Genomic DNA, 22,835 nt, shown 5'->3' on the forward strand with positions numbered 1-22,835 from the left:
TTCTGGCCAAGCCTGTTCTTACGGCTCTCTCCCCCTTCTACAACCTCTGTGCTTAGGGGAACCTTGGTTGGGGAAGAATATGTCTGGGAAAGACAACTCTGGGACTTCAGGAGGTGGGTGGGGTTGTTTGCCGCTGCTCCGGGGGGCCCCCCTTATCCTGTGGGCTTGGCAACTGCTGCCAGGCCTGGGCATTAAGATCCATTAGCAGGCTGGCCAGTTCAACCAAGCTCCCTCTGGACAACTGATGAACAGAGAAGGGCCCCAGCCTTTGACGCCTCCCATTGCCCCCCCCCATCCTCTTCCTTCTCTCAAGCCCCCAGGACTCAGCTGTACCCCATGGGTGTCCCCTAGCCCCACTAGAGGAAGCTGGGATATGGGGGGGGGAGGTAGGGGCCAGGCTGTCAGCTGGCAGAGCAGGTGGCCAGCACGTGGGGGGCAGGGAGGTTGTCCCTTTGGCAACAGATGGTTGGGGGCTTGGGCTTTTCAGGGCTGGGGGGAGGGGGAGGGGCAAGCCTGGCCAGGCCATCTGCACCTGGAGTCCCCACTCCCAGAAGCCTCTCCCATCTTTTCAATCCCAGAAAATGAGAAGGGGTAGGAGAGAGGGAGGGTGGTTCCCCTTTATTTAGGATATTATTGAATGCACTGCCCATTGGGCCTGAAGGCAGCTGGTGGAGGTGGGAGGACCCAGGCATACAGGCCATCTGGACATCCACTCCCCGAGACGGGGGCTGGGTTGGGGCTCAGAAGGGGAAGGAGAAAGGGTGGCCACTATGTTCCAGGAGGTCCATGTGGGGGAGGCCCCTCATGGTCCCCGGCCTAGGACGGGAGCTGGAAGCCCTGGGCCTTGCAGGGAGGAGGGATGAGTCTCTATCCTGGAAAGGGGCTCTCTGTAGATCTCTGGGAGCTCTTGGGGTGGTCTCATGGTAAGTCACTGCAGACCCTGAGGGCTCCTGCATCAGATCCATGGGTCCAGGAGTAAGGGCTGGGGAGATTCCTGGGAGGGCCACAGTTAGCCCGACGGGCGAGCAGCCCAGTAGTGCTGGTAGACCTCATGGAACAAGTCCCCACAGGGGATGTTGGCCCCAAGGCGGGAGCAGGCCAGGAAAGCCCCTGCAAGCTTTCGGTGAAGGGCGTAGGTCTCCTCTGGTGGGGGGCACAACCGGTGGCGCAGCATTATGGGTACCAGGCTCTGGACCCGGCGAGCTGTGTCCCCGGACCCAAAATCGTAGGGGCCGGCACTGGCAAAGGGCTCCCCCAGGATCATGACTGCTTCCACATGGGCCTCTGCAAAAGCCTGGGGAGAAGTAGGGGAGAGGAATTAGGGAGGCCAAAGCAGCCCGGGCACTTCTCCCCCACTGTGACCCTCCTGGTTTCCCTCACCTTAGTTTCAAAGCCTGTCAAGAACTTCAGGTCCTGGGATTTCTTTAGAACTCGGGCCCGGTCACCATCTGCAGCAGCCTTTACCACCTGGAGAGTTGGAAAGGACCCCAGTAGGGTAAGAAGCATCAGGCCTGGGGTGAGGGTGGCCTCTGCTCTCTGGGCAGACCCTACCTCCTCCCCCTGGGGCCAGTGCTCCAGACCCTTCATTTTACATAGGAGAACACCTAGGTCCAGAAGGGAAGAGACTTGGCCTCAGAAGTAGGATCTGAACCTGGTGTCACCTGGAGGGGAGGGGCCTCCACGGCCAGACAGGCGCCCCTGTGAGGCACACTATCTGTACCCCATCTCCTTTTCCACAGCCACACCCCAAGCCTCACACTCAGAGCTCATCCTCCCACTTCCCACTTGGCTGCCCCCTTGTGGACGCCACACTGCCCAGGTTCCCAGCACCCACTTGGAGCACATCATTCCCACTTTGCAGCCCAGGACAAAGGAGAGGTCTGCATCCTATGGAGTCAGGCCCGGCCTCCAGCCCGACCTCTGCCCCTAGGTCCCTAGGTCCCTAGGCAAGGGGAGCGCCCCAGGCCCCTGGAACAGCTGTTACCCCCCTGGGGGAAGGTAGGGCCAGGGTGCGGCTCATCACACATGCAGAGGCACCAGGGCTCACATATACCCAGTGGCGTCCCCTTCCTGGGCCTCAGTTTCCCTGTCTATAAAACGAGGTTGGATTAGATGATGACTTCTAAGGTCCCCTTTAGCACCGACTCAGTTGTCCTTCTGCCCCATCTCTCTTCTTTATTAATAAAGTTCTGGAACCCATCTACCACTGTAGTCTGTACCAGCATTGCTGCTCTCTGTGGCTGCTGCCGTTTTGTGTCTGACTCCCCAGAATCCCGTCTGGGGTGGTGTGGCTGGCCATCTCCTTTTCCAGCTCATATCACAGATGACAAAATTGAGGCCCACAGGGTGAAATGACTTGCCCAGGGTCACACAACCAGCATGTGTCTGAGGCTGGATTTGAACTCAGGAAGATGAGTCTTCCCCACTCCAGGTCCACCGCTCTGTGCACTATGGTGCCCCCTGCCTTAAAACTCTGCTCAGGTCCCTGCAATCTGATCTGTCCCCCTCGTCCCAACATGCTGTGGCCAGGGCCACCAAGGACCTCTTAGCTGCCAGACCCCTAGGCCACTGGCCTCCACTTACCCTGACAACCCCTAGGCTCTCTCCTTCTAGACACTTTCTTCTCCCGGAGGGTGGATCGATGCTCCCTTTGAATTCAGACCTTTGTTATCTGCAGGGGCTCTGGGAATTCTTAAGCCTCCAGGATAGGGGGATCCCTGTATCCTGGGCTTTGCCCTCTTAACTCTCTCCTTGCCATTTCCTAGGACTTTAGACTCCCCCCTCTATGCACATGCCTTCCAAAAATTCTCCATCCATGTGCTTCTTCCTCTGGGTGTCCTGATAGCACCTCAAACATCCAAAGTGAAAGCTCAGGGTTACTCTTTCTCCCCCACCACGGATGGAGGCTCTCACTTCCACAAAGTGTGGAGTAGGGGGGATGGGCAGGGAGCAGTCCCACCATCTTTGTTCAAGTGCAGGAGGATCTGCCTCGTGGAAGAGAAGAACAGGGGGCTCAGGAGGAAGGAAGCCCTGTGGGGGGGGCCGGAAGGATGCTGCAGCCGGGGGAAGGATGAGCTGGGAAGCGGTGCCAGGTCCTGCCCCACGAGCGCTGGATGACTGGGTGGTGCCCCGCGTGGCTTCCAAGGAGCAGGTGCCGCCAAAAGGCAGGAGCAGAGGAGGACAAGCAAGGCAGTTTGAGGAGCTGTTGGTCAGTCCTATGACCACATGAGAGAGGTCCAGTGCCCAAGATTCCAGATCTGTCTGAGAAGACTGAAACCTGGCTGGACTGGGTGCTCACCTTGGGGGATTCACCCAGGCACAAATGATCTGGCCGGGAGTGCATGCACAAGGTGGAAGTCTAGAGTGGCAACGGGAGCCCCTGGGGCAGGGGTGGTGCTGGCCTCCTTGCTGCCCAGGAGTGGCAAGGGAGCCGCCAGTGGAGAAGGCTGCATTGAAGAAAGCCAGCGAGATTTCCAGACTGTGGCGTAGGAAAAGCAAGGTCCAGCTTGCGGCTGTGGGGCGAGTGCTCGGTTTGCTCGGCAGGGGCATCCCTGCCCCGCCTGGGAATGTAACCCAGAGTTCCAAACTGGGCCCTCCTCTCTAGGGGATACATTATCAGCCCCAGGGGTCCCCACAATCATCCCTAGGGGGATGACTTTGGAGTCCACGTGTCCAGCCCGTTTCTGCCCACAAGCTGCAATCCCAAGGCACCAGTTGTCCACAGGACTAGGCATGGTGTCCTAGGCACCTCAAGGCCACCATCCCTGGCCTTGCCACCTCTCCAGTCTGCTCATCGCCTGGAGTCACTGCAACGTCTGAGTGGCTTCCTTTCTCTGCAGAGCATCCTCCACACAGCTAGCCACCAGATTCCCATGCCCAAAGCAGAGCTCTCCTTTGCCTAAGCACTGCTGCTGGCTCCCTGCCTCTTGCTCCTGGGACAGACCATCCACTGCCACTTGGGCCCCAGAGTCCTTCACCACCTGCCTCCGGCCTGTCTTTCCTCATGCATCAAAGTTCCAGCCCAAAGAGCATCGCTGCCTCCTAAAAATGCTGATCTTGAGCAGCTTTTCTGCCAGCCACAGACGCAGACATGGAAAAGACATCTCTGCCCTCCACGCCTCCTTCCAAGGGACCCCGAGGGTACCACCTCTTCCAGAAGGCCTTTACTGACTCCCAAGAGCTTAGAGGTCTCAATCACCAAGAAATGGTTTCGGTAGCAGGCTGCTGGTGGAGAGAGGACTGGGCCTTGAGCTCAGAAGATGGTAGTTCAAATCCCCATCTCAGACACTGACAAGCTGTGACCCTGGGAGGGTCGTTTTCTCCCCCTCAACTTCAGGTTACCCAACAGTAAACTGGGGTTACAATAGCACCTCCCTCACAGGATCACAAGATTATATTTGTAGAAAGTGCTTGGTACACAGTAGGTGTACCATATAAATGCTTGTTGCCTTTCCTTCTCCTCACCTACCTGGGCTGTTGTGAGGGTCAAGTTAAATCACATTAGGTGAACCTGGAAGAGGCTTGAGATCACTCCCTTATTCTTCAGCATTGCCCCTGCTGATCCCCTCTGGCTTCCTAGGCCAGAAAGGCAGCTCCTGGCTTCAGCCAGATTGCCCATATTAACAGGAGAGGTCAGAGAGAAGTTCGAAGTCATCATGAATTGAGAACTACAAAAGACCTCATTTTATGGAGGAGGAAACTGAGGCCCACAAACACTAGCTCCCAGCTATGGTGGTTCTTATTGACTGATCTCTCTCCCTGCAGCAGAGCATAAGCTCTCTGAGGGCAGGGAGTACTCCATCTTTCTCTCACATCCCCACCGCCTTGCATGAGGCTGGGCATGCAGTGGTTGCTGAACCAAATTTCCCTACTAGGGGTTGCCCAAATGCATTTTCCTGGAGCAAACCAACTTAAAGGGGCCAGAAGCTGAAAAGGAAGCATGCATGTGTGGGGAGAAAACATTCGGTGCCACCCCACGATTGATGGCCTCTCGATGCCACAGGGAGAACTTACCACGGAAAGACACCCTGCATTTGATAGGAGACGCACTCTAAGAAAGGAGCCTACCCTACGGCGTCCGAGCCCAAATGGCTCCAGGAAAGCTAACAGTGAGGTGAGCCGGCCCTTAGAATACAGGAGGCAAATGGGACCTGGCCAGTCACTGAGCCCCATGGACAGAGCCCACGTCCAGGGGGCAGAGCTCAGGGACAGGAGGCAGGGAGAAATGTCAGAGAACGGCACTACCTACTTAGGTGGGCAGATCCAGGTAAGGGTGCAGGGCATTTGGGCCCAGAGCCAAGGAAGCAGAAAAAGCAGCTGTGCTACAGACCACCTGGGCAGAGAGGGGAGGTCAAGGGCAAGTTCAGCACAAACCTAGTGCCCAGGCCAGAGAGCGTAACAAGTGACTTCAAACCTCGGGGATCTGCAAGGGCACTTGATGTCAAAAGCATCAGTAACTCCTTGCCTTGCCTTGCCAAGGATTCCATCCTTAAAAAGGCGGAGGCAGCACCAGGGAAAGCCTCGTCCACTTCTAATGCCCAACAACACGGAGGGTCTGGTTACTGGGTTGCAGGGGAGGGGGCCAGGGGAATGACTGCTCCATCTTCCAGGTTTTGATAGAGGACCGAAAAGCAGGGCATTGGGTGCGCCCTGGAAGAAGAGGCTTCAGAAGGATCAGGGAAAGGACAGGAAGCATCCCTTGGACTAATTCTGCAGAAGTCCCTGTGTGAGGAGGGATGCCAATCTCTCAAGAATGAACTTCTGGAGGCACAAAAAGAAGCAATTCCAATGAGGACAAGAGAGTAATGGCTAGGGGACAGCTAGGTGGCGCAGTGGATAAAGCACCAGCCCTAGATTCAGGAGGACCTGAGTTCAAATCCGGCCTCAGACACTTGACACTTACTAGCTGTGTGACCCTGGGCAAGTCACTCAACCCTCATTACCCTGCCAAAAAAAACAAACAAAAAACAACCCCCACCCCCCCTCTACTAAGGGAGAAGAGAGCATTGGCTAAAGAGAACTATATGGCTCCATCAGAAACCTACTGAAAAAGTTAGGGGCAGCTAGGTGGTGTACTGGATAGAGCACTGGTCCTGCAGTCAAAAAAGACCTGAGTTCAAATCTCACCTCAGACACTTACTGTGTGGCCCCGGGCAAGTCACTTAACCCCAACTGCCTTTAAAAAAATATGGGGGGGGGCAGTTAGGTGGCGCAGTGGATAGAGCACCGGCCCTGGAGTCATGATTACCTGAGTTCAAATCTGGCCTCAGACACTTAACACTTACTAGCTTTGTGACCCTGGGCAAGTCACTTAACCCTCATTGCCCCGCAAAAAAAAACAAAACAAAACAAAAAAAAAGAAAAAACAAAGAAAAGTGGTCACAGGATACGAGCAAACTGATATCAAAAAAGGAATGGTAAACTATTAACAAATATATGAAAGAAGGCTTTAAATGATCAATAAGGGAACATGGTTCAGTGGTTCAAGCACTAGACCTGGAGCCAAGAGGACCTGAGCTCAAATCCAGCCTCAGACATCCGCTAGCTGTGTGACCCTGGGCAAGTCACTTAACCCATTTCCTCATCTGTAAAATGGGGATAATAATAGCCCTTCCCTCTCAGGGCTGTTGTGGGGAACAAATGAGGTGACATCATAGCTTTGTAAACCTTAAAGCTAGCTATTATTAAACGCAAAACAAACCAACCCCTAGGTTTCACCACACATTCAGCAAAGTGACAAAGATGACAAAAGGTGAGAATGTAATCAATGGTGGAGGGGTTGTGGGAAAATGGGCATACCAGTGCATTGTTGGTGGAGCTGCGATTCAGTACAAGTCTTTTGGAAAGCAATTTGGAATTATGTAATTAAAATGACTAAAATGTCCACAGGCTTTGATCCAGGTCACTGAGAAAAACAAAAAAACCCCCAAACCCAAAAAACCAGACTCCACATATACTGTGAGGTGTTTTTTTGGGTTTTTAAAATTTAACTTTTTTTTTTTTGGCGGGGCAATGAGGGTTAAGTGACTTGCCTAGGTTCACACAGCTAATAAGTATCAAGTGTCTGAGGCCAGATTTGAACTCAGGTCTTCCTGAATCCAGGGCCGGTTCTTTATCCACTGTGCCACCTAGCTGCCCCAACTGTGAGGTCTACCCAAGAGCTATTTGGGTAGCAAAGAAAAGGTACATTGACTCATTGACTGGGGAATGGAACAAGACAATGCTATAAGAAGTGATAAAGAGATGGATGAAGGGAAGACTGGAAACACTAATAGCAACTGATTCAGAGTGAAGGGTGCAGAGCCAGGGACGTTTCAAATTGAGGGAAGGTCTAGAGACAGAGGGAGCCTGGAGGAGGGGCAGGTTTAAGAGCAAAGAAAATGAGGATGAGTTCTACTTGGAAATGGGAAGTCCAGGTGAAGACTCACTGGAAGAAGCTGGTGATGCTGGGCTGGGAAGGCCAGAGCTAGATCCTGAGATCTGGGAGCCGCCTGCACGGAGATGACGCCAGAGCCTAGGGGAGGTGAAGAGATCACCGGGAGGCAGCCCCAAGATGAGGGTCATGGAGGATGCCTATTGGCGAGGGTCTGGGCAATAGATCCAGAGGAGTGGTTAGGTCTTCCCAGAGGGAACCAGAGGAAGAGAGAGGTCAGTAAAGGCTTCAGAAAAGGTCCTCCTGCACACAGTGGTCAAGAGGTGACAATTCCTGAATGATCAGACCAGAAGCCAGAGAACAAAGGCTTGAAGAGTTGGGGGAGGGTAAGGAGGTGGAGGTAACGTGTATCCCCTGCTTATTCTAGGGATCTTAGCCGAGAGAGCCAGGATGAGTGATGGCTTCAAGGGGTGGCAGGCTCAAGGGAAGACCTTCCATTTTAAGGAAGAAACCCAGGCACATCTGGATGCAGCAGAAAAGGAGCCAGTGAAAAAGAAAGTTTGAAGATGGAAGAAAGATGGACATGGGAGGGTCTCACAGGTTCAAGCAGAAGCTGACCTCTGACCTTGGCAGGAAGGTCACCTCCTCATCAAAGCAGAGATGGGGGCCAGGGGAAGAGGACACGGAGGTAAGAAGTCAGCTCCCTCTGCTGACAGGAAGCAGGAGGGCTGGGACAAGAAGCCTGGACCTGCCATCGTGCAGTGGCGACGGCCCGCAGAGCTGAGTGACCACATAGTACAGGGGACCTGCTGCCTCAGTTTCCTCTACTATAAAATGGAGATAATAACAGCCCCAACTTCAGGGCTGGTGTGAGCATCAAATGAGGATGAAGGCAAAGCACTTTTGCAAATGCCTTAAAGTCTCATCCAAGTGCTTCCTGCTCCCACAGCTCTTATTATTAACAGGCATGCCGAGTCCTCCTCTAGGCCCTCTGCGGCTGGGGGAGGGGCAGGCCTGCAGCCTTTGCTGAGACAAGGCAGATTTCTGTGAGTTCGGGGGGACAGAAAGAGTATGAGGAGAAGCAGGCCAACTGAAGGCCAGGATGAGAATTCCAGAAGGCCTGAGCAGCCTGGGATGGGGAAGGGAGGGACAAAGTGGATAGAGGCAAAAGGCTGGAGGGTGGATTTCCTGCCCAGGCAGGGCCGAGGAGGCTGGGGTCTGCTAGCGCAGCAGGGCCAGTTGGGTCCCCAGCCCCCGGAATGAGGAGAAGCTGGTGAGGAAAGCCAAGAGCCCCAGGAGGGAGGACTGTTGTGGAGGGCGGACCAGAGCATGATGGGGGAGAGCGGCCCGAGCTGCTCAGTCGTCTGTTGCTTCTCTTTCTCAAGGAGATCTCGAGAGTGAAAAGGACAGGACAAAAATGGGCAATGGGGAGTCGGGTCACTAGGCCCATGTGACTGCCACCATCGGGGAATGGAGGAGGTGGCAGATGGGATGGCCAAGGCACCATTGGTGACCTGCGAGAGACCACGGAGAACAGGAGAGAGACCAGAGGACTGGAGAAGGGCAAACACAAGGCTCTGAAGGCGGGTAGAGGGCGGCAGCTGCGGCACCACTCTGCCACCCTCCCCCATGCCAGGATACTTCAGGGGATTCAGGACTGGCCGGGCAGACATGCGGAACAAAGGAGCCCAGGGGGTCTGGGCTTGGCCTGGAGCAAGTCGGCACTGGAGTCGGTTCTTTGGATAGAGGCCTGGTGAGCCGGCTGATCCCTCTGGAAGAGACCGCATCCAAATCTCACCTGTCAGGTACTCCTTGTGTGACCACGGGGACTTGATGAACCTTGGCCTCAGTTTCCTCTTCAGCAAAGCCTACTTATTGTCTCGAGTTTATCCAGTCTCTGTCTTCTTGGTACTCAGTGCTTTCTCCCCAGGAGGTTGTGAGCTCAAGGCCAGGGCCTGTCTCTTGCCCCTCTCTGCATCCCAAGGGTTTGGCTTAATAGATGCTGATGGATTGACTGAGGGGACTGGTGCCATTCTTTAAGCGGCCCTTGGTGCTTCAGGAGATTCCTCCTGGGATGGCTGGCCTGGCCACCATGCTGGAGGCTGTGCCCGCCTCCTTCCCAGCTCTGAGGAGCTCCTGGGTGCTCTCTGGCCATTGGCCTGATGGCCTTATCCATCACATCCAATAGGGATCAACATAAGCTCTCACACATGGCAGCAGGAGAATTTGCGTCATCAGCCCACAATGGGGCTGGAAATGCCTTGGCAGCCAGAAAACTGGGGGCAGAGCGGGACCTGTCCATGGGGGAGAACTGAACTGACTGTGGGTGGTAGATACAACAGACTGTCCATGGAGTGATGGATGGAGAAAAGCTTGGCAAGGCATTGATACAAGGTGAAGCGAGCAGAGGCAGGAACCCCAGGCCTCCAAGGACCGTGTGAGCACTAAATTGAATGACCGAGTTCAGCCTTGGAGGAGGGCTCTCGGGCCCCCCCCCCCCCCCCCCGCCGGGCATGAACTATGGCAGGCATTGTCAGCCTCTGCCAGTGTGCTGGTTAGCTTTTCTGAGTGGCTTTTTGCCCTTTTTTCCTTTTTGAGGATTTTTCCTCACAAGGGACGGCTCTTTGGGGAGGGGAGAGGAAATGGGGCAGAGACAGAAATGAAGGACATGTAAAAGCAAATATATAATAAATCTTTCAAAGAGAAAGAGGAGGATTTGAAGATCTTAGTAGACCACAGCATAATAACAGCATGTCAATATCTGGTGCTTTCAGGCTGGCAAAGCACTTTCTGTATGTCATCTTATTTGATGCTCACAGCAGCCCTGGGATGTGGGTGCTGCTATTATCTCTCTTCTAAAGATGAGGAAACTGAAGTCACTTGCCCAGGGCCATCCAGCTGGACAGTGTCTGAAGCTACATTTGAACTCAAGTCTTCCTGACTCTGGCCTGGTGCTCTATACCCATAGTGGTGCCCCCTAGTGGTCACCAGGTGCTTTCCAATGCAATGTCTAGTTCTTCCTAAGCCATTGGCCAAGTTCTTGAAGGGAGCTAGCCAGCCCTCTCTCCTCTAGGTTGGGAGTCCCAAGTCCTTCCCCTGAGCCTCTGGCTTACTGACATCCAGGTCGAGGGCAGCAGGAGGGTCATGCCCCCCCTTCCCCATGTGGGGTGGGATGCTGCATTGGAGGACAGAATCTCAAGGGAGGGACCCCCAGCAGGGAGGGAGGGAAGAGAACACGAACAAGCCAGGAAGTAGAGGCTGCACAGCCCAAAGGGGCAAAGCCTGGAGTGGGCAGACAGACATTCAGGCTGTCACTATAGACCGGCCCTACTGAAGGGCAGGAGAAACTCACCTCGATGTAGTGGTCTGTGAACTCTGACCCAAACTCCCGGCTCGCCCCGAAGTCCAGCAGGGTCACCTGTGGGAAGGAGCAGAGGACAGGGCTGATAAGTGACGCAGGTCCCAGGGCTCCCTTCCTGCCTGGGTGAGCCAGGTCTGGAGGCACTCACCTTGTGGTTGGAGGTGTCGTACAGGAAGTTGGCCCAGTTGGGGTCCGTCTGCATGAATCGGAACTCAAAGAGTTCTCGAAGGCAGAGCCGCAGGAGCTCACGGCAGATCTAGGGGGTGAGATGGGGAGGGGGGCTGACTCTTAGGATTCTGCCCTCACCCTGGTGCCACCCCCCCATCCCTCAGGGGATCCCACAGGCCCAGAGCGCTCATTGGTTCTCGTGGGTCTCCGCCCGACCCATCCAAAGCGGGTCCTCTGACTCCGATTGCAGCTTCTCGGCCCCCCCTTACCTGGTTGCGGACGTCTTGGCTCAGGCCCTGGCACTGGTCCAGGGGCACCCCGGTGGCCATCTCCATGGCCAACACCCGGCCTGTGCTCAGCTCCTCGATCACAGCAGGCACCCGGAAGAAAGGGTCCCCCTCCAGGAGCTGCCTGCAGGTCACAGGGATGGGAAGTGGGACGAGGAAGGGGCTCGGCCCCCTCAGGGCCTGCTCTCCTCTCAAGGGCTGCCTACATTTCCTCACTGGTAAAATAAGGGTTTAGAGGGAGGCTCGGTCACCTGGCTCTGTCTGCAGTGACTTAGAAGATGGCCTGGGCTCTGCTTCTTGACCCCCGGGGGCCTCCTTTCCAGGCCCGGCTGCTCCCGAGGACTCTCCTGGTGGCTCCCTCAGGGGCCACAGCCTCCTCTCTGGACACGACCGTGTGTCTTATCTGTCCTCCTCCTGATAGAACAGAAGCTTTTCGAGGTCAGCCTGTTTTTGTCTCTCTCTCCTCAGTGCCAAGCACAGTGCTTGGCACAGTCAAGTAGGGATTTCCTGGGGCACCAGCCTTGAGGTCACAGTCTTAGAGACTTGCCCCGGGCATGGGAGGGTGAAATCCAGGCCTTTCTAACCCTGCGCCCAGCATGTAGTAGGTGCTTCATCAATGGGGGTGAAGAAGAGCTAGAAGCCCCCCCCCCCTCCTCTGCAGGAGGGGTGGGGGGTGGAGACCCGGGGTGTGGAACACTGCAGAGAACATCAGGCTTAGTTGGTGGATTAAGAAGTTTTGCTGATTTTTTTCCTTCGAAATATACTTTGTTCTATGTTCTATTATTTGACCCTCTGGGAGGGAAGGTGAGGGGAATACTGGGAGAGATTCTGGCTCCATAAAAAGCTATTAATCCAAACGTATAGAGTAAACATAGGCACGCTTGGTGAGACGAACTCAAGCGTCAGCAAGCCCTGGATTTGAATCTTGTCTTGTGCACCTATTGACTGACGGACTGAACTAAGTTGCTGAAGATTCTGCCCTTTGGATGGCCTTGGCCTTTTGTGTGTGTCTGCAGGACTAAGTCCTGAGTGACTTCCCACCTCTGGGCTTGGCTCCCCTTCCCTCCCCTCCTCTCCCTCATGGAAGGCCCCTAACCCCAGGGGGCTCTCAGTCTCCTGACTGAGGACCCGCTGGGGCAGAGGGAGGCTCACCTCCACTTCAGGCCAGCTCTGACTGGAAGAAAGCATTGCCAGACAGTCAGCCTCGACAGAGCCCCTGCTGGGCCTTCTCTTCTCTGACCAAAACAACATCTCTGGTTGTTTCTCAAGTGACACAGACTCCAGGCCCTTCCTGTCCCGGCCGCCCGCCTCTGGGCACTGTCCAACTTAACAAGGTTCACTCTAGGTCGTGGCGGCCAGAAGTGGACACAGCGAGCCAGATGGATGTGGGACCAGATGAGGGGCCTCCTCACTCTCCGAAGCTCTGGGGTGTGTGCGTGTGCATGTGTGGGTATGTGAGGGGGGAGATTCTCGTTGCCCCTACTGGAAGGGCAGGCCTCTGCACCTCCTAGGCTGCCGTTGGGGTCACACAGGGCTGGCCACAGGTCCGGGCCGCTCACCTGAAGCTGCGGGCACAGGCAGCCTCCCGACGATAGTCACACTCCCATGCCAGCTCCCGCTGCAAAGCCTGGAGACTCTGCTCAGCAAAGAGGCCTGTGGGAAAGATATCACCAGCAGCCTGTACCAGGCCTTAGAGGGTGCACAGAACTGTCAACTCCCTGATCCGGGAGGGAGGGGCTATCATCGTCCCCATTTGCCAGATGAGGAAATGGAGGCTGAGAGTCTGTCTCACAGCCGGTTGGTATCCGGGGCTTCAGGGCCCCCTCCCCGCAGGCTCACCTTCAGGCAAGCTCACACTCATCTTCAACACGGCCAGCAGATTGTCCATGTCACTCTGAATGCTCTGGGCCACACCTGGGTACTGTGAGGCAGGGGACACGTGCCATCGGGACCCTCAGTCTTGTGTTGGGCGTCAGGGCCAGATGCCCTGCCCCACCCTCCCTCCCGAGCCTGCAGCTTACCTGGATCTTCACAGCCACCTCGGTCCCGTCCTGTAGGACGCCCTGGTGCACCTGGCCAATGGAGGCGGCAGCGAACGGCCTCTCCTCCAGGGAGCCCATCTTGGTCCGCCAGTCCCGGCCCAGTTCTTCCTCCAGGACTCTCTGGGGTGAGGCAGGCCACAGGGTGGTCGGGAGGTCAGGCCTGCCACCACCCCATGGCCACCGTGCCAAGCAGCACCCCCAGACACTCACCATCATCTGCCAGCGGGGCATGAAGTCGGCACTCTGCCGGACCCTCTCAAAGATGCGCTGCAGCTGGGGGCTGATGAAGCTGTTGTCTGGGGACGGCAGGGAGGGGTGGGAGGTTCAGGGCTGCAGGGCTCAGGGGTAGGTAGGGCCGTGAGGGGCAACTGTTGGGGCCGGGGGCTTGGGGGGAGGGCCGGGCTCCATACCCTGGATGCTTAACATCTGGCCAACCTTGAGAGCTGCTCCTCGAACGGTGCACAGCGTCCTTACTATTCGCTCAGCATTGGCTTCCGAGAGGAAGGGGCTGGGACCCAGGACAGGGCCTTCTTCTAGGGAAGGAAGGGTGGGTGTTGGGACGATGGAGGACCTACAGCCAGGGCCGCCCCGCCCAGCCGCCCCTCTGGGGCATTCTCACTCACCCCTGCCAGCCGGCCCTCCTGCCAGCGAGGTCTTGGCCACTTCAATCAGGGTGCCCACGCCCAGGCCCACTGCTAGTCCTGGGGTGGGAGGCAGAGTTAGGCGCTGCGTGGTCCCCACGGCCTTGTCCCCGTCGTCAGTCCCCTCACACCCTTTCCATCTTTCCCTTTGGCCTGGGCTCTCCTCAGCCTGCCTCCCTCCCATCATCTGTCCCGGCATCACGGAATCTCAGCGCTAGCAGGGCCCTGGAAGCCACGAAGACTATTTCCAATAGAAGGCCTGTAAATCCTTTCTGCTTTAGCCCTGCCAGAGGGTCTTGGGGAGGAGCCCACGGCCTCCCTGGGAGGCCAGGCCCCCTCCTACACGGCTCTCTCGCTGTTCGCTACAGTTGCCTTGCTAGACATCTTGCACTTGTGCTGTCTGGAGCAGGTGCCTCTCAAGCCATCGTCTTCTGTTCCAGACACAGGCTCAGAGCTTTCAAAGGGGAAAGGACCTGAGTGGCCCATCTAGTTCAAAGCTTCTTAAACTGTGGGTTGTGACCCAGGGGGTCCCGTAATTGAATGTAGCAGTTGGAAAAAAAAATAATAATCTGGCAACAGTAGAAGGTCAAACGTCCCTATTTTATATGCCCATATACCAGGGTCATGAAAGGAAAAAGGTGAAGAAGCCCTGATTTAGTCCAACACCCTCCATTTACAGATAAGGAAACAAAGGCCCAGAAGGGTTAAGCAATCTTCTCAGTTCACAAGGCACTGAATGGCGCCTCCCCCTCCCCCGTTTCTCTTTCTGGCCTGACTTCCTGGGCCCACTCGATCTTTCCCTAGCTTCACACACACTCCATCTCCTACCTCTGTCCTTTGCACAGGCTGTTCTCTGCCCCTGATAACCCTGACCTTCCTCCCAGCTCAGCACAGACGTTCTCTCCTATGGAAAGATGTTGCTGCCCCCTCTGCTATGAGCACTTTCTCCCTCAAAATTCATCTCTATAGTTTTTCCAAATGCTTGTTGACCAACAGATTTGGGGGTTTGGTTGTTTTTTTTTGGTGAGGCAATTGGGGTTAAGTGACTTGCCCAGGGTCACACAGCTAATAAGTGTCAAAGGTCTGAGGCCAGATTTGAACTCAGGTCCTCCTGAATCCAGGGCCGGTGCTCTATCTACTTCGCCACCTAGCTGCCCCTGACCAACAGATTTGACCAGCGTTTATTAAGCATTCACTGTATACTAGGCAGTATGTGCTGCTGATAGAGACAAAACTGGAACAGCCATTGCCCTGAAGGGCTTACAGGCTACTGAGGGCAATGCCACAGCCACACTATGTACAAAACAGCCAAAGGCATTTCCTAATTGCTGGGCAGGTTCTGTGGGAAGGAAGGGCCAAGCTGGGGCTTCTGAGGGCAAGGTGAGGAGAGAGGAATGAGGGATTTGGCATGAGTGTGAGTGAGTGTGTATGTGTGTGTGTGTGTGTGTGTGTGTATAAATTCTGCTTGGGCAAAGGCCTGGAGGTGGGAAATAGAAGGTTCTGGATAGGGTTCGGCCAGATGGCCAATCTGACTAAGGACACAAAAGAAGACTGAAAAGGTAGATGGGAGACAGACTTTGGAAGGCTTGAAATGACAACTGCGGGGGCAGTTAGGTGGTGAAGTAGATAAAGCACTGCCCCTGGATTCAGTAGGACCTGAGTTCAAATTTGACTTCAGATGACTTCACTGGGTAATCTCATCAGCTCCCAAGGATTTAATGCTGCTATTCGCAAATCTACCATTCCTGCCCCAAACTCTCTGCTCACCTCCAGACTTCCATCTTCAGCTGACTTTCAGACATCTTGAACTGGGCATCTCACAGACATCTCAAACTCAGCATGTCCAAAACAGAACTCTCCCCACCCCCCACCAACCCTCCTTGGCCTCACCTTCCTTCTAACTATAGAAGGCAGCCCCGTCCTCCCAGTCCCTCAGGCTTCCAACCTAGAAGTGACCCTGGACTCTCACTCTCACTCCCCCCCAGCCACATCTAAGCTGTTGCCAAGGCCACCTGACGTCACCTCTGCAGCATCTCTTGAATACCACCCCCTCTGGTACAGGCCCTCATCACTTCACCCCTGGATCACTGCCACAACTGCTGGGGGTGGGGGGATGTGGAGGGAGGTGTCTGTCGGCCTCCTGTCTCTCCCCACTGCAGTCCATCCTTATTCGGCAACTTTCCTAAATCACAGATCTGATCAAATCACACAAACCCACAAAGACTTAATAAATATCATTGGCTCCCTATCGCCTCCAGGAACAAATACAAAATGTTCTTTTTGGCACTCAAAGCCCCCTTTTCCCTTTCCAGTCTTCTTTTTTTGCAGGTCAATGAGGGTTAAGTGACTTGCCCAGGGTCACACAACTAGTAAGCTGTGTGAGAGACTGGATTTGAACTCAGGTCCTCCTGAGTTCTATCCACTACGCCACCTAGCTACCCCCAGTCTTCTTATACCCTACACGTTCTCTTTGATCCAGGGATACTGAAATCCTGGCCAGTCCATGAACAAGACATTCCCATCTCTTGACTTGAGGCCTTCATTCTGGCTGCCCCCCCCCCCCCCCCGAACACTCCCCCTCCACTCCAACAACTATTCACCTCCAAAGCCTCCTTAAAGTCCCATCTAAGATCCCACCTTCTTCAGGAAGCCTTCTCCCCACCCCCCTCATTCCAGTGCCTTCCCTTTTTCAATTATTCAATTATCTCCTATTTATCCTGCATGTAGCTCACTTTGTATCTATTTGCTTGCTCACTGTGTCCCTGCTCCCTGAGGGCAGGGACTGTCTTTTGCCTCTTTTTGTATCCCCAGCACTTAGCTCAGTGCCTTAGAGCACTAGTCATCCCACTCAGTCTCTCTGACATGGGCCAGATCTCTTGGATTCTCCTGGCTTGGCTTGTTTCCCTCATATGACTTCCCTTAATATATATATATACATATTTTTTTTTTGGTGAGGCAATTGGGGTCAAGTGACTTGCCCAAGGTCACACAGCTAGTAAGTGTTAAGTGTCTGAGGTCGGATTTGAACTCAGGTCCTCCTGACTTCAGGGCCGGTGCTCTATCTACTGTGCCACCTAGCTGCCCCAAATTACTTGTTGAGTATGTTATAGGGTTATTTCTTCTTTTCTTTTTTTTTTTTAGTGAGGCAATTGGGGTTAAGTGACTTGCCCAAGGTCACACAGCTATAAGTGTTAAGTGTCTGAGGTCGAATTTGAACTCAGGTCCTCCTGATTCCAGGGCCAGTGCTCTATCTATTGCGCCACCTAGCTGCCCCTTATATCACATCCCTGCTACATAATCATGGAGGATGGGTGCTAAAAGTGACATGAGAAATGATGGGTTACAACCTGTGTCTGACAGTGATCACCCCCACGTCCGTGGCCCCTTGAACACCTCCTGAAGTGGCAGATGGTTAGTGCGGCCTTCCTTAGCCCACGACTCTGGTGTTTTCCTTCTCTGAGCCTGTCCCTCAGTATCTGGGCCCCTTTGGACACCTCGTCTCCAGCTGTACAGGGTGGTACCTACCCCCAAAGTTGGCCAGGCGGCTGATTCGAGAAGCAGGCACCTTTCGCTCCCGGGCACGCTCACTTAGCTGGGGAAATCAGGGGGAGGGGGAAGTTGGGGTGGTTGACTGGTGAGGCCTGGGGAGGGGCACTGTGGGGAAGGGGCTGGGGTTGAGTCAGTGGGAGCCCTCAGTTAGGAGACAGCATAGAGGGCACTCTTTGGGGCAAGGTAGAGGAGAGGCTGCCAGGGGGCAGGCAGTGTGGGCACAAGAGAGGCTTTCGGGGGCGCATTACCTGGGGTCTCAGCCCCATTCTGGGAGGGGCCGCTTCTCGGGCTCTCTGGATGTCTTCTCTGCTCAGCCCAGAGGCCGCGGCTGGCCCCTCACTCTTCTGGGTCCTGGCACTTGAGGCATGGTGGGGGTGGGAGGGGGAGGCTGGGGGCCACTGACAATTCCCTCTGGTGACAGTGGTGGGGCCCAGAGCCCGGCCCAGTCTCCTGGCAGTCCCTCTGACACGTTCAGACCACATGGCCTGGGGGAGGGAGCAGAGGAGGGGGCTGAGCTCTTCCCCTGCACATCACCAGGGTCCCTGACCCCTGCTCTGCACCTTCCTTCGGCTCTCTGCCCCTCCCCATGCTGCCTTCTTTCTCTCTTCTCTAGTCTTCCCTTTCTCTCTGTGGCCCCTCTCTACTGCCCCCCCTTCTCTCTCCCCCTTGGCCCCCTCTTCCCTCCCTCTTGGCCCCTCTCTCCTCTACCCACTCCCCCTTCTCTCTCCCCGCTTGAGCCCCCTCCTCTACTTCTCTGAGCCTTCTCCCCTCCTCCTCTCCGTCCCCCCCTTCTCTCTGCCCCTCCCCCTTCTCCCCCTCCTCTTTCTCTGTGCCCCCCCCACCGCCCCTCCTGCCTCCTCCTCCGTTGCTAGGTACCCACAGCTCCTCCTCGTGCTAGGCCCCCCTTCCTCCAGGTCCTGTCCGTAAATTCAGCACCCCTCCCAACTTCCGGGGGCCCCGCCCTCTCTTCCCGATCGTGGCCAATGACAGGGCGAGCAGCCGCACTGACTGACGGGAGCCCGAGCCACAAGAGAGGAGGAAGATTGGGGAGGGGCGCACGCGTGCAGAGGCGGGGGCGGGGCCAGGCCTCGGGGAGGGATTGGGGGCGTGGCCTCACGTCTCTGCTTATGTCCCTTCCCGTCCCCACTGCCCTCCACCGCCCCCTTCCCACTCTGCACTTTTACTCCTCTTCCCTAACAGGCGCCCCCTCCACCCTAATGCTCCCTCCTGCCTTCACGGCCTCCCATTTTTGTTCCCGTTTCTCCCTCCTGTGCATGCTCCCACTTAACCCCCCTTTCTTGCAGGGCCCCCCCCCCCCGCCCCACTTCAGCTCTCCTGTGGCATTGTCCTGCCTTCTGCTCCCCACCCTCACTCAGTTTTCCTTCCTCTTCCTTGGAGTCAGGGAGACCTGATAACTGTGTGACTGGGCAAGTCATTTAACCTCCCAGAGCCTCACTTTCGCCTATATCCCGACCCCGGCAGCCTGGGTTCACTTAGACCCTTAGAGTCCTTGACTTAGTTGCCCTGAGGCTCAAAACTGATAAGAGGTTTAAATCCTAGCTCTGTGCAAATACTATTCCTTAATTATCTCTCCCTGATTCACTCTTCTCACTGCCTCTGACATCCTGGCATTTAGTTCCACCAGGGCTTCTCTCTTGGTATACTTCCCCTCTCCCCTCCCCACTGCTTATTAGGTTTGGGGAAGTGGGAAGGACCTGGGGGAGAGGGAGGATGCTGTGCCCTGCATATTGATAGGAATGAGATGCAGAACCGTAGAGACCTGAGTCAGCCCTGGCATTTTAGGAAGTCCGAGGTGGGGGTGGCATGGGTGGGGGGAGAGAGCGGCGCCAGCTGGGAGGGCCTGGGAGAATTCCAGCCTCCACACACTGGAGTGAGCATAGCTGACTCATCCCAGCACCTGTCATTTTTTCCAGGTCCCATTCTTCCTAGGGGGGCTAGAAAAGGGCCCCAGAAACCTCCCTACTTTGAGACTGTTCCCTTGTGACTCACTCTAGGCTGTATCTGACCCCAACCCCTGCAAGTGATTCAGTTTCAGTTGAAAGTCCCCTCAGTGTTCTCACCACCCCTCACTGTAGTGAGGCACCGACCTGTGAGTCAGGTGAGTGGGCTGTTGAGAGCTCCTATCTAGGTACAGACATCTGGACCAGACGCCAGAAATCTCTTATTCCAAAGGCACTTAGGTGTCCGTCCCTTGTCTCCAGCTCCCTCACCTCCCACTGCACACATTTTACTTTCCCTTTGAAATGACCTCCCATAGTATATATAGACACTGAATAGATTTTTTTATAAACATCGTAGCTGGTGTGTAGTTACTCTAGCTCAACACAATGCCTAGGACATAGTGTCACGGGGAAAAGGTGTGTGTGTATATGTGTGTGTGTGGGTCCTTAGGTATTCCTCAATAAATAATTACCCTGTTGGGGCAGCTAGATGGCGTAGTGGATAGAGCACTGGCCCTGGAGTCAGGAGGACCTGAGTTCAAATCCAGCCTCAGACACTTAACACTTACTAGCTGTGTGACCCTGGGCAAGTCACTTAACCCCAATTGCCTCACCAAAAAAACAAAAACAAAAAACAACAACAAAAAGAATTACACTCTAGAATACAGTCCTATTAGGATTAAAATGGTCTTTTATTTGGCACTAGAGAACGTGACCGTGACCAAGGGGTAAATCAAAGACCACCCTTGGGGAGAAGGGCTCAGAAACACTCTCCTGGGGCGGCTAGGTGGAGCAGTGAATAAAGCACCGGCCCAGGATTCAGGAGTGCCTGAGTTCAAATCCGGCCTCAGACACTTGACACTTACTAGCTGTGTGACCCTGGGCAAGTCACTTAACCCCCATTGTCCTGCAAAAAAACAAACAAAAAAAAGAAACACTCTCCTCCCAGAACAGAAGGAAGGCAAAAGCTTTTATAGAGGATAGATGGGGTGTTCACCTGAAAGTGGAAAGTTCCTTTTTGGGGTGGGGTGAGGAAAGCTTGGATGCTTGTCATTTATAGAGAGAGTTGAAGGGATTAAAAAAAATGGTCTTGGCCTTTGGGGTTATCTCTGTCTACTAGCACGGGTCAGGTAGTAGTAGCCCCACCTAACCAACTTTCCAGCAATAGAATTTTATCTCCCCTTACTTGGGTGTGTCTGTCCTGATATCTAGTTGGTCAATCTAAACTTTAATAGTACCTTGATTCCTTGATTTGTCTGTTCTGTTATCTGGTTTTGCTTCTCATGGGAGAAACTTCAGATTTATTCTAAACCCCATGTCAATAGTCAAAGCTTAATAAATGCTTTTTGCTTGAGTGACTGACTTTTGACCTGGCTGAGGGACCTGTGTATTCAGTGCCTCTCTAGTCTTTACAAAAATAATAATTAATCTTTGTACTTAGCTTTAAGGCCACTAAAGCACTTTCCACCCATCATTTCACTGGAACCTCGATACACAGCCCCTGAAGTATGGACAGAAAGAATCGTTATCCTATAATAAGGACTACAACAATAATAATAATGTTGCAATAATTCTCCGGATCTATACTAGTTACTTCCCAAATGAGTAAACTGAAGTTGATTCACTCAAGAGAGTGACACACCATCAGTCTCACGACACATGCATATGTATGAACAGATACACAATTTCTCTCTTCCCAGCTATGTGACCCACCCAGAGAATAACAAAAGAGAAGGTGTGCTTCTTACCTAAGCAGTTGGTAGTTGGTTCATAAAAGGTACTTGTTATTAAAACTAGAGAGGATGCTTAAATTGTTATAAAGGAAAGAACGTCTCATTTTTAGCATACCCATTTACACAGGACCAAAGGAAACCCGACCTTCTTTTTTGCGGGGCAATGGGGGTTAAGTGACTTGTCCAGGGTCACACAGCTAGTAAGTGTCAAGTGTCTGAGATCGGCTTTGAACTCAGGTCCTCCTGAATCCAGGGCCGCTGCTTTATTCACTGCGCCACCTAGCTGCCCCTAAGAGTCAGTTATCTTCTCCCAAAATCCGCTTTCAACAAAAACGACCACAAAAGTAGCTGGCGTTTGTTGACAAAACACTTACATGCTCCTTAGATCCTCCCAACAATCCGGGAAGGGGTCTGCCCTTATCTCCATTTTACAGATCAGGAGACTGAGGCTTGGTCACTTTTTCTGGATTAGGACACGGAGGGAGCTCAGAAAGGCTAAGGTGACTAAGGCAGGGAACCCAGGTCTTGCAGACCCCCGGCTCCAGTTCTGGGGCCTCGGAAGTGGCACGCCCTGGATGTTTGGAAGACGCTTGAAGATGCTCCGGGATTAGCCGGTTTCGGTCTGGCCGGCGGGGGGGCGGAGCCAGGGATTCCTTCCCCCTGGTGCGTCACTGTACGCACGTCCTAGGGCGGGGTCCAGGGCTTCCCCCGGGAGGGGCGGGGCTGGGAGGAGGCGGGGCCTCGGTTAACCCCTTGGTCGCCGCGGTCGGGCCGGAAGGAAGCGGCTGCGGCGGAGGGAAGGAAACCCGGAACCGCGGCGCCCGGGCCGGCCACACCCCCGGCTTTAAAGGGGCCCGAAGCGGATCCCGGGCCGGGCCGGCCGGAGCCGAGTGCAGTGGTCTGCGGGAGGGCATGAGGCGCTGTCCCTGCCGGGCGCCGCCGGCCACGGAGGCGCGGAGGCGGCGGAGCCGGGGCCCGGGGCCCGAGGGGGGCGGGTTGCCCCCGTCGCGGGATCGGCTGGACGCCGCCGGGGCCCGGGGGACGCTGGACACCGCAGGGCTTCGGGGGACGCAGGACACCTCAGGGCCCCAGGGGACGCTGGACATTGCCGGGGCCCGGGATCGGCCGGACATCGCAGGGCTCCAAGGGACGCTGGACACGGCAGAACTCCGGGGGACGCTGGACACCTCTGGGGCCCGGGATCGGCCGGACACCGCAGGTTTCCAAGGGACGCTGGACATTGCTGGGGCCCAAGATGGACTGGACAGAACTGGGCCCCAAGGGACACCAGACATCACAGGACCCCGGGCAACACTGGACACTGCCTTGGCCGGGGATCAGCTGGACTCACAGGGTCTTGAACTTCAGCCGCACATTGGGGGGACCCAAGATTGGCCAGGCAGAGCTGGGCTCCAGGACCAGGTAGCCGGAGACTGGCCCCAGAGGACAGTGGACAGTGCCGGGATCTGGGGTCAGCAGATCAGAGCTGGGCCTCAGGAGCAGCTGGACAAAGCTGGACTTCTGGTGATGCCAGTCACTAGAAGGCCCCAGGATCAGCTGGATGGGGCCGGGCCCTGGAGACAACCAGACATAAACAGAGGAGACTCTCAAGGATGGCCAGAGGGGACTGGCCCCTGGGAGCAGCAGGACAAGGCAGGCCCCCTGGCACAGCTGACTAGAACTGGGTCCTGGGCATTGCAGGATAGAGACAGCCACAGAAC

At 55.1% G+C, this 22,835-nt stretch overlaps 1 protein-coding gene across 3 annotated transcripts; it reads right to left on the bottom strand.

Annotated features, from left to right (window-relative positions):
* Positions 1–604: 604 nt before the first annotated feature.
* On the bottom strand, positions 605–18,518 carry COQ8B (coenzyme Q8B). Of its 3 annotated transcripts, none has more exons than XM_043998915.1 (14): positions 18,301–18,518; positions 17,669–17,905; positions 17,397–17,463; positions 13,854–13,931; positions 13,641–13,760; positions 13,441–13,526; positions 13,210–13,350; positions 13,028–13,109; positions 12,748–12,841; positions 11,171–11,312; positions 10,882–10,989; positions 10,725–10,790; positions 1,381–1,467; positions 605–1,294 (listed from the first exon to the last, which is right to left on the bottom strand). In XM_043998915.1, the coding sequence occupies exons 2-14, from the start codon at positions 17,900–17,902 to the stop codon at positions 1,010–1,012; spliced, it is 1,590 nt and encodes a 529-aa protein (XP_043854850.1). In that variant the 5' UTR covers positions 17,903–17,905; positions 18,301–18,518; the 3' UTR covers positions 605–1,009. The 3 variants fall into 3 exon arrangements, with proteins under 3 accessions (XP_043854850.1, XP_043854848.1, XP_043854849.1); XM_043998913.1 differs by having other exon boundaries at positions 13,641–13,763; positions 18,301–18,516; XM_043998914.1 differs by having other exon boundaries at positions 13,641–13,763; positions 18,297–18,516.
* Positions 18,519–22,835: the final 4,317 nt, after the last annotated feature.

This window comes from Dromiciops gliroides, chromosome 3, assembly GCF_019393635.1.
Source record: "Dromiciops gliroides isolate mDroGli1 chromosome 3, mDroGli1.pri, whole genome shotgun sequence".
Taxonomy (NCBI): domain Eukaryota; kingdom Metazoa; phylum Chordata; class Mammalia; order Microbiotheria; family Microbiotheriidae; genus Dromiciops; species Dromiciops gliroides.

Bases quoted from the DNA above. Each gene is read 5' to 3' on its own strand.
- COQ8B (XM_043998913.1), bottom strand. From the start codon at position 17,902: ATGTGGTCTGAACGTGTCAGAGGGACTGCCAGGAGACTGGGCCGGGCT. The intron at 13,527-13,640 runs GTATGGAGCCCG...TGCCGTCCCCAG, and splicing joins CCAGATGTTAAGCATCCAGG to ACAACAGCTTCATCAGCCCC. The intron at 10,791-10,881 runs GTGAGTGCCTCC...TCCTTCCCACAG, and splicing joins ACGACACCTCCAACCACAAG to GTGACCCTGCTGGACTTCGG.